We start from the raw sequence: 11,517 nt of genomic DNA, 5'->3' as shown, positions 1-11,517 counted from the left end.
CCAACATCCAACAGATGTTATTCTTATATGTGCACTTATGTGTTGATCAGTTAATACCAATTTGATGGTGAGTACATGTGGTGCTTGTCTTTCCATTCAAAAATATGGAACGCCTCACGAATTTGTGTGTCATCCTTGCGCAGGGGCCATGCTAATCTTCTCTGTATCGTTCCAATTTTAGTATATGTGCTGCCGAAGCGAGCACGTAGAGTGCAATTTTTAAAAATGATTCGTTTTTGCAATTACTTGTTCTTCTTCTTCAATTTTCTATAAATCACTTCCTTAACTTCTACAACTGTTAATACTCCTTTTTCTCAGCCCTCTAATAAACGGCAGCATTGTAGTCATTTATTTAGGGATCTAACCTCTCTTAACACAATCCACACATATGAACCCAAATTTCTGGTCTCTTTTCCTTCCAGAATTCATATCCTTTCTATGTCCTCAAAGATTAATTCTAAAGACATGCAGCAATACCCTAAATATATTTTAGTAAAGCCTGATTTATCAACATATACTACTGCAATAAAGAAATGTGGCACATACTACATAGTTTTCTAACAAACTGTTTCTAAGAAATTTAATCCTTCGTCTTATAAAACTAAGTGACTGCCTCTTGTGTTTTGATCAAACCCTGTAATATTTTCAATACAAAGATACTTTAAAGAAAGAATGTTATATTGAGTCATTTCTTTCAATGACTTTATTGTTCATAATTTATTTTCTACTCTATCAACAATATCCACTGTTTATATATATATTTTCCCCACATCACAAATTAATCAAAGTACATAAGTAAAAAAGTTTTTCTATCATTAAGCTGGATTACATGCAATTGTCAGCAGGAACCAGATAATTTTCAGCCTTGTTGTTTGTCATAATTAAATATTAGAATAAATAACAATCTTTTAAAAATACCTTTGGTTTCTTCTACAGCAAGTTTATCACAAATCTGCTTTTCATAGGTACAAAGATGCTCCAAGGCTTCTCTATAAAGACCTGCTTCCCGAAGAACTTGATTCTGATATAAAAGTAGTTCACTATATTCATAATCCACCTTATCAGGGGATGTCTGTATACAGATATAAGGATTATTAACAGTAAGAATTTTATTTTCCTATCAGAAAATTGTCTACAACACTCAAAATTATGTAAGAAGTCAAAGGATAACATCTGAATGATAGTAAACTAATTTTTAAAACAAATTCCTAAATATCTATGGAACTAAATAAACTATGATAATATTAACTTATAATACACTGAATAAAAGAATAATCCATAAGTCCTTGCATATAACAAATAAATGGGGAAGAAGGGAAAGCTCTTGTATTTAACAGTAGAATGCCAAATAAATCTAGAAGAAATGACAGAGTTAGGGAATCACCATTTTGCAACTACCACAGTAATAGTTGATTCAGGGAAGAATCAAAATAATGAATGCTAAAACTAGTAGTGAAAGTTTGATGAGGAACAAGTTATTCAGTCTCAAATCGTGTATTAAACACAAAGAGAAAAACAAATTTACAGTTGCAAATACCACCTTGACCAAGTAATCAAATGGAACAAACAAATGTCGTGTGCCTCTTGATGTGATGAACAAAGAAGGACCCAACATCACTTCTACGGTTTCCTGCCAAAACTGTGTAACTGTATCTAATAATGAAGAAACATCTGACAAATCCAAATTAAGGGACATTCTACAAGCACAGCCCTATACTCTTCAAAAATACGTATGTCATGAAATCCAAAGGAACTCTTCAAAACTGTTCCAGATTAATAGTGACTGTGAAGAGAAATGATAGCTAAATTCAAAATGTGATTCTAAAATGAATCTTGGAGTGGAAAAAAAATTACTAGAAAGGATACAACTAGGACAATTAATAAATTCTTAATGTGGGCTATAGATTAGTGATAGTCTATGACTGTTAAATTTCCTATTTTGATAATCTATAGGTAAAATACTATCTATAGAACTGACAACTATACAGTTGTTTTTAGAAAATACACACTGAAGGATTTAGGGGTGCAAGATCATGACATCTGCAATTACTCTAAAATATGTTTAAGGTAGAAAATTTAAATAGATAAATAGATACAGAGATTTTGAAGCAAATGTGTCAAACACTAACAATTAGCTAATGTGAGTGAACTCCTCTGTTGGAGTTCTTTGTAAACTGCTCTTGCAACTTTTCTGTAAGTTTGAAACTATTTCAAAATAAAAAGTTAGCCAGACTATGTACAGTTTTTTCTTTTAGTTATACTTAGAATCAGACCTAGTAAAATGGCTTCTGGTTATTACCTGTTGTGTTTTCCTAAATTCTTCTAAAATTTTTGCTGCCATTTCATAATCTTCTAATAAATGGTAAGCGATAGCATAACCTATCCATGATGCTCTCTGTGCAGGTCGAAGCTGAAGTAATTGGTATCTCGTTTCCTTTAAAAGGAAAAAAAAAAAACCACTTTCTCTTAGGCTTACACCTAAAAAGCAGATGCTCCTTTTAAGATCGTATTAATTTATCCCACAACACTAAGCATTTTGCACCACAATGCTAGGAATAATAAAAAATAGTTTCAAACATCCTTGTTTTGTAGCTTTATAGAGACAAAGAAATATTTGTTAAGCAGCACAATGAGAGGATGTGGTGGCTCATGCCTATAATCCGAGCGACATGGGAGGCTGAAGCAGAAGGATCAGTTGAGGCCAGGGTTTTGACACCAACCTGGGCAACACAGTAAGACCGATCTCAAAGGAAAAAAAAAAAAACAACCCTGGAAAAAATTAGCTGGGTGTGGTGGCTATGGCCTGTAGTCCTAGCTACTTGTGAGGCTGAGACAGGAGGATAGCTTGAGCCCAGTAGTTCAAGGCTCAGTGAGCTAAACTGTACCATGGCACTCCAGCCTGGGCAACTGAGACCATATTTCCTTAAAAAAAAAAAAAAAAAAGAAGCACAAAGAAACCTCTAATATAATCTGATAATTTACTTATTAAAAACTTAAGACCAGCTATCCTTATTTATTTCCTGATCTACTTACTCTAAGAAAAGAGACAGGATGGAAAACAGTATAAAGGAAAAAAATCATTCAAGAATTCTTAAAAAAAATAGTGACCAACATTAGAGTTAAGATATATACAGGAAACAATTCAGTAGGTACTACCATTCAAAAAAAAAAAAAAAGACAAGACAGAATATGAGAGAGGAACTAAATAGATCCAAGACTGATTTAAAGATCAAAATTGAAGCTACAAAAACATACTAGTCTCCCTGGATGTAAAACAAAAAAATTTGCTTTCCAAAAAAATGTGGGTGGCAAAAGTTATAGCTGTGTGTTAATACCAGACAAAGGCATTGTGTATTTGAGTATTAATGTTAACTTTTATATCAAATTGATTAAATGAACCCTACACATTAATACAAATCTGCCTCGCAGTAAAGTAACTTATTTTAAAGATCTGATTATTCCAATCATAAATACAAACTACTATGGTAGGAGGAAAAAAGCATTCAATGAAGTTATTTTCAAAATGAAATGGAAAATTTCTTTATTAGGAAGTACTCCAAGTTTTAAATAATATTTTCCCCTTAGAATAAAAAAAAATCTCTATTTTACTTACCCTGTAACCCTCAAGATCTCGCATTTGAATCTGTAGTAAGGAAAGGTCCCTTAAGATTTGAAGATTGTCTTTATCCCATTTTAGTGCATTTCTGTAACACTTAATGGCTTCATCATACTTCTTGTCTGACCTCTGAAGAAGGCCGTAAACATGCCAACCTAATGAATTTTAGTTAAGGATACAAGCTACAAGTCAAGAAATACTATTCCAAATGATCTCTGAAGAAACTTGGAGAACTACAGCCATACATAAAATAAGCTTTAAAAAAGGGGATGGGAGGGAATACAAGGATAGAAGGCAGTTTAATACAGTGGAAGAGTACAGCTTTTGGAGCCAGAGAAAATTAGTTCTAGCTTGCCTTACTAGCTCTGTAATCTTGGACAAGTTAGTCTCATTAAGTTTCTTCACTTATAAAATGTAAATAAGTAGAAATGTAAATAGCAAATCATACTAGTGACAGCTAAATGGGATAATTAAAGTGCTTACTGGCTGGCACAAAGTAAACAGTTAATAACTGTAAAGAGTTCTCTTTATTATTAAAAGGAAAAAGAAGAAATAGGTCTTCATGGACTTTAATTACATAAAAGCATGTAGATTTTCTTTTCCTTAGATAACAAGGTCCTTAAGACAGCCTTTATGCAGTACAAAGTTCCTAAACTCAATCATGTATAAAATAAAAACATTCATTCATTCAATAAATATTAAAAATTCTTAATAATTAGGGTAAAAGTGATGTGATCAAAATAGTCTTCTACATTCAAACAACTTAAAGTCTAGAAAGGACACATAAGCAAAATTACAATGGGTTGTAAAAAATGCTATAAAGGCAAAAAAATCCCACTCAATACAGGACAGATTCTTTTCAATTTAGAGCTTGATTACTGCAAGTCAGCCAATCCACCTACCTTCAGTCTCTCTTCTTTTATTCTCTCCTACCAAATTAATCTTTCTAAAACACACATAATCAAAAGGAAAAAAATCTACTCCCTTTCCAGAAATGTAATATTTCTCTCTCAGATCAGGCTCAAACTTCAATCTAACAACTTTTAGGCCACAGATTCTCAACAGTCACTAAAATACAGAATGTCTAGGATGGTATGTATAACTTATAACACATATTTAATATTACAAATTTTATTTGAAAAATAATCTTTGTTTTCATAATATAAATGACTAAGTAAAGCTTGACAAAATCCTTTCAGCTGATTGGAACAAGGTTTTAAAAACCTAAGAAATACCACCCTTCAAAATTTGGCTCCTATTACCTATCTTCCCACTCCCTCTCATTTCTGTCACAATGTCTTATATTTCAGGACTTTATCTTCCCTGAGCATTACAACCTTATAACTAACTGCCTCTAATCTTCACCTCCTAAAAAATCCTACCCTGAAGGAGTTAAACATTGCTAAAAAGTTAAAGAAATTTATGTCCATCAAAAGGAAATCAATTAAATAAATCACAGTAAATACACATAGAACACTATACAATTATTAAACATGAGGGAAAGATATCTATAACAGTCTTATCATTTAAGCCCCTTGCTTACCTTTCTAGTCCTTTGGTCACTCTCAATTCACACACTTCTGCTTTACTGAGTTAGTGACAATTCTTTGAAAAAGCCATAACATATTATGTAATGCTCAAAAGTGTGTTGTACATGCTTCTAAGAAGTATCTTCCTTCACTAGACTCTACGTTCCTTGAGAGCAAAATCCATCTATTTTTTTCATATGTACTGTGCCAGGGGCCTGGTAAACATTTCACATTTTGCTAAATGTTTCAGCACTTATGTTAGCCCACAAAGTAGGTACAGAAATATTTGTTAAAACAGACTATTTAAAAAACAGCAACCCACAATTTTTTCTCTATCTTCCCTCATACATTTCTACTTGCTCCCACCCTCACACTTCCCTAAATAAAATTTATCTATTATGGTACTTAACATTATCAAGGACTACATTATATATTCCATCATTAAATCTTTATACCACCATAATGAGGTGGGTATGATTTTACACATGAAGAAACTGAACCCTAAGATCATATAGTAAGAAAGAAGTTTTGAACCCAAGTGAAGCACACTCCAAGCCTACACTCCAAAAGCCTGTGCTGTTAACCAGTGCACTACAATGCCTCTCTAATATTCCTTATTATATATCCTTCTCTAAAGTTGTGACCATGATAAAACTGCATGCCTGTCTTAGTCCATTTGGGCTGCTATAACAAAATATCTTAGACTGGGTAATTTATAAATAACAGAAATTTATTGCTCGCAGTTCTAGAGGCTAAAAAGATCACGGTGCCAACAGATTCAATGTCTGGTAAACAGAAAGGGCTTGCTTTCTGTTTCATAGATGGTACTTTCTAGCTGTGTCCTCTTATGGCTAAAAAGGCAAACCAGCTCCCTGGGGCCTCTTTTATAAGGGTACTAATCTTATTCATGAAGGCTTCACACTCATGACCTATTCTCCTCCCAAAGACCCCACCTCCCAATACCATTGCACAGATGATTAGGTTTCAACATATGAAGGGATGGGGTGACAAACATTTGGACCATCACCATGTCCCCCCTTTTAAGAGTGCAATGCCCCCCTTTTTTAGGAGTGGCAAAAGCTTTCACAGATATTTGTAACAGCATTTATCGATGAGATAGAGGTAATGTTAAGACATGGTAGGTATATAAAAAGGTATTGAGTAGGTATATAAAATGTACTGGCAGGTATATAAAAATGAATGAAGGTAGTCGCTGTTATTCTATTTAAAACAGAATAATTTCCTCTAGAGTTGCATAATAAGTAGAGTCTAAAACTTCTGATTTTCAAACTGCTACGTTAGCTCAAAATACTCCAATCAATCCTTAAATATATCTCAAAAAGGATACACACATGACTCTTCAAGTCATTTCTCAAACCTCTACGAACCAATTCGTAAGCTTCTTCCTTTTTTCCCAAACAGTTCAATGTTAATCCTTTCATAGCCAGGGTTTCTATTTTTAAAAACAAAGAAAAATAAGAAAAAAGAAAGGAATTAAACATTAAAATCATTAACAACAAAAGGTAACTATAATCTCAAAAACAAATGTACGTTATCCTAAGAATTAAAATTTTCAAGGAGAAAGATGTAAAATATTTTTAAAAATTGACAAACCAAGCAAACACAGATCTCTCAACTATTCTCAGAAGGCTTTCCTAGATTTTTTTTAGATTAAAAGAACACAAAATGCATGTACATCTGACTAGAAAGATAATTCAGTAATTCATATTCTGACAAGATACAATCACTCTACTATTGTTCTTCAGGAGAATTCCATGGGATGACTTTATATAACTATTTCATTAAAATATGAAAACTTTATCTTGAAAACAGACTATTTCTGTGAACCTAAGTTATGTTAAATTCACTCCACAATAATTAAAACATACACATAAACTGCCTACATTTCTGGCTTTCATAAAGTTATTTTAGGGGTGGGGGATGAAAAACAATAAAGTTATTTTAAAATGATTCTTTGGGATTACTATTAAATATACATGCAAAAGATGTCAGAAATCTGTCATTAGCAATCAACAGATTAAAAGAGAGATTTAAGGGAAATTTTAAGTTTTCAGAAAAGAAGAAAGATTTCTAATTTTATGTGTACCTTATGAAGTGTAAAGGAATAAAAAATACTCATTATGATTTACTGGCCTAACTTTCAGGACCAAAATTTAGAATATACAGAAAAATTACTTAGGTATAAAAATAGAATTAAAGGTATAATCCTCAGGAGGAGTCAACATGTAGTGTTTAAAAATACATTCAATGAAATTATGACACTTCATATGCAACGTGATTTCAGATACTTTCAAATATGAGAGGAAATCAGGCCGGGCGCGGTGGCTCACGCCTGTAATCCTAGCTCTCTGGGAGGCCGAGGCGGGCGGATTGTTTGAGCTCAGGAGTTCGAGACCAGCCTGAGCAAGAGTGAGACCCCGTCTCTACTAAAATTAGAAAGAAATTAATCGGCCAACTAAAAATATATAGAAAAATTAGCCGGGCATGGTGGCGCGTGCCTGTAGTCCCAGCTACTCGGGAGGCTGAGGCAGAAGGATCGCTTGAGCCCAGGAGTTTGAGGTTGCTGTGAGCAAGGCCGACGCCACGGCACTCACTGTAGCCCGGGCAAAAGAGTGAGATTCTGTCTCAAAAAAAAAAAAATATGAGAGGAAATCACATTTTAGAAACAATGAAATAACATGGGAAAAACTGCATTTTAGAAACAATGAAATTTGGTACTCTTCTGTACCGAAACTATCATGATTACATTACTAAAAGTCACCTTACCAGTACTGGCCACTTTAGAAATGAATATAAAATAACCTAGTATCCAGCTGGCCAGCAAAAAGATATAATTTTTAACAAGGAAAAGGAAAAAGAGAAACTTAGAGACTTTTACCTCCACTGCTTTTCATCTCCAAACAACTGCAGTGAAAGTATAAAGTGAAACTCAGTGAAGAGTAAAAAGTATTGTAAATGTGGGCAAAAAAGTGAAGAAGCTAATAGAGAATTATTACGCTCCCCCGCCTCTTTAATACTAAGAGCACATTAACGAATTAATTACGGAATAGTCATGTTTCCTAACTCGGTACAAATCAGACCTGCAAAAGCTTATTTTCCCTTGTCTCTTCACAAGTTTAGCCACACATCCCCCCTTATTCTACAAAAATCTCACCACACAATTGTCTACCTTCACATAGTAAAAGCCAATAAATTTTCGGAGCACTACAATATATAAATCACGCCTTAAATATGCCTACGTCTTGAAAAACTAAGATACAATATATAAAAAGATGATAGTTCACAAGCAAAGGAGTAAATGGTCACTTTCTGAATGAACTTATTGTCAAGCATAAATTTTCTTTAGCTGAACCAAAGTTCTAACATAAATTTTTCTTATAACAGTATTTTATTTAAATAAGCATACTACCATATGAGGTTCTTCTGTCTTTGCTATAGAGCTAAAATTCAAAATAGGAATACATCAGAACTCAAGTAGAACATGTTATTTTTTTGACATTAAATTCAAAATTCAGTATTAAATTTCATCTTCTCATAGGAAGATATGAGAGTCCATTCTCTCTCTGAAAAATTGTTAAGACAGCTAGGAATAATACCACCTAGTAAGAGAAGCCAGGCAGGTATGCCATAAAACCTTATCTACTTCCACTTACCTCCATGCTCTGCAAATTTGGGATTAGAGAGGATTTGTTTACAGAATTTCAATCCATTTCTATACTGTTTATGTTCATAACATCTCTGTCAAAACAAAAAGAAAATCTTGAATTTGGTAAGAAATGCAAACAACTTTAAGCTCAATGTTAAACTTTTTATTCTGTTAAATACAAAAGAATTTTATTTCCATGTTCTTCTAAATCCCATTAAAATGCCACTCAAAAAACACAAAAGGTTCAAATACAGAAAGTAAAAGCAAGACAAAGGGACAGAATATAGATTAGAAAGAATAAGAAAAACATAAATTCACTCCAAAAAGTCCAACAACTGAGTGGTGCAGAAAGTGAAAATAGAAAAATAAAAGGTATAGACATTATATTTTAAAATAACTTTTTTTATTGAAGGAAAAAAGCTTTCAAGCTGAAGGAATCAAACAAGTGCACGTAAAATAAATGGAAAAGAAGACCCACGCCATGGCACATCATATCAAAATTTCCAATCCTGAAAAGCTCTTCCAGAGAGGAAAAAAACCAAATCACATAAAAAGAATTTATAATCAGAATGGCACTGAACTTTTATTCCAAAGTAAAAACAAAATACCGCTGAAAGCTAGAAAATAAATATACAGGCTTCAAAATTCAGAACGAACATTAAGTTTCAACCTGTAATTCTATAACCAGTCAAGTTATCAATCAAATATAGTTGGCCCCCATAGCCATGAGTTCCACCAACTTCAGATGGAAACGATTCAGGACAAAAAACTGCATCTGTACTGAATATGTCCCCTTTTTTTCCCTTGTCATTATGCCCTAAACAATACAGTTTAACAACTATTTACACAGCATTTACATTGTATTAGGTATTTTAAGTAATCTTGAGATGATTTACAGTATACATGAGGGTGAGCACAGGTTATATGCAAATACTACACCATTTATATCAGGGACTTGAGCATCCCTGGATTTTAACATCTGAGGGAGGTCTTGAACCCATCCCCCACACATACCAAAAAGACTGTATATGAGCAAAATGACATTTTAAGGTTTGAAGAAAGCTAAACTTTTATCTCCATGTACTCTTCCTTAGAAAACTATTAAAAGAAATTTTTAAAAAGAAAATATGGGACTTAGTAAGTAAGGAATCTAATACAGAAAAAAGGACTAGAGAGCAGCCACTCCAAATTGGAACTGGAAGCCAAAGGCTGCCACAGAATAAATTTCCAGCAAGAGCAAAACTGGAACTGGTATGCTTGACGATATGGGAAATATTATTTACAAGCACATGACAGAAACATAGGCACATCTGGAGAAAATGAGCAATACGTCCACAGAAACCCAGGCAACTGACTAAATGAAACAGATATTAACTTCACGAAAAATAAAGGCTTGTATAAGAAAGGATGTGTGAATTAGTGTTCTATTTGGCTTAATAGTGAACAATATATGCATACCTTTTGTAAATATTCAGTACTAGCTTATCAAAAATTGTGATATGACTATATTGGAGGAATGAGGAAAATAAAAGTGGGCAAATGTTTGAATGAGGAAGTCTGAGTCCTCATTTTCAATAACCTGAAGTCGACAAATGTCTAAAAGTTACATATTAAGAAATAGTCATGTATTATTAAGCAACAGGAAGGCAAATATCAGAGAATATACAGGACTGAGGTTGTTTAATTCTGGAGTGGGAAGGCAAGGGGGCAAGGGAAAATAGGGAACATATTTTTTCATCGTAAATCTTGTGCTAGGTATCAACACATATTTTTATGATAAAAATTATTTTTTAAAGCACTGCATTTATTACAGAAAAAAATCTGCACCTGAAAGATAATGATAACTAATGCCAGAATTCACTCCTGGACTCAAGTGATCCTCCTGCCTCGGCCTCCCAAAGTCCTGGGATTACAGACGTCAGGCACTGCACCTAGCCAGAGTTGTTTTTGTTTTTTTTTTTTTTTTAAAACATGGGGTCTTGCTATTTTGCCCGGGCTGAAGTGCAGTGGCTACTCACAAGTGCTGTCATTGCAATTCACTGTCATAAATTTAAATGAATTTTACTCACAACTTTTAAAGCAATAAATTCAAAATCTGGGAGGGATAGTTAATACAAGTGATGACAAAATTATAATAGAAAATGTGTAACAACAAGCTCGGAACAGTGGCTCATGCCTATAATCCCAGCACTTTGGAAGGCAGAAGTGGGAGGATACCTTGAGCCCAGTGAACTATGCTCATGCCTCTGCACTTCATCCTGGGTGCTGGAGTGAGACCATGTCTCAAAAAAATAAAATAAAGATGCATGGAAACAAAACAAGAAAAATTTAAGATTTTATAGCAAACTACAGAGTTTTTCTATAACCAACTATATACCCACTATCTCTACTTTGTTGTTCTGAATCTCAAACCTAATATATCTAAATGCAACTGATTTTCTTCCCCAAAACTTATTCTATACCACGTCTTCACCATCTCAGTAGATGCCCTCCCCTCAACTCCAGATGATTAAGCAAAAAGCCTAATCGTCTTCGCTGCCTCTCCTTCTCTCACACTTCTATCCTCTATCAGTCCCAGTTTCTCTGCAATAGTTTCCTAACCGGTGCACGTATTTTCTCTGCCTCCCACAATCAACTATGTACTCAGCAGGCACAGTGATTTGGGGGATAAGGAGAGGGAGAGCAAAAGCAGTTACTTGGGAACT

General features: G+C 33.7%; 1 protein-coding gene across 1 annotated transcript in view; it reads right to left on the bottom strand.

Annotated features, from left to right (window-relative positions):
• NAA15 (N(alpha)-acetyltransferase 15, NatA auxiliary subunit) overlaps positions 1 to 11,517 on the bottom strand; it is a 126,699-nt gene that overhangs the window by 76,424 nt on the left and 38,758 nt on the right. Inside the window, exons 2-6 of the mRNA XM_012654680.1 lie at positions 8,820 to 8,904; positions 6,494 to 6,598; positions 3,614 to 3,771; positions 2,300 to 2,434; positions 919 to 1,072 (exon numbers count right to left, since the gene is read on the bottom strand). Of these exons, the coding sequence (XP_012510134.1) occupies positions 919 to 1,072; positions 2,300 to 2,434; positions 3,614 to 3,771; positions 6,494 to 6,598; positions 8,820 to 8,904 (637 nt within the window). The remainder of the gene's footprint in view (positions 1 to 918; positions 1,073 to 2,299; positions 2,435 to 3,613; positions 3,772 to 6,493; positions 6,599 to 8,819; positions 8,905 to 11,517) is intronic.

The sequence above is a fragment of the Propithecus coquereli genome, unplaced genomic scaffold (genome assembly GCF_000956105.1).
Source record: "Propithecus coquereli isolate 6110/MARCELLA unplaced genomic scaffold, Pcoq_1.0 Scaffold112, whole genome shotgun sequence".
Taxonomy (NCBI): Eukaryota; Metazoa; Chordata; class Mammalia; order Primates; family Indriidae; genus Propithecus; species Propithecus coquereli.
The sequence above is the reverse complement of the archived record's forward strand: the minus strand, read 5'-3'. Positions and strand labels throughout refer to the sequence as shown.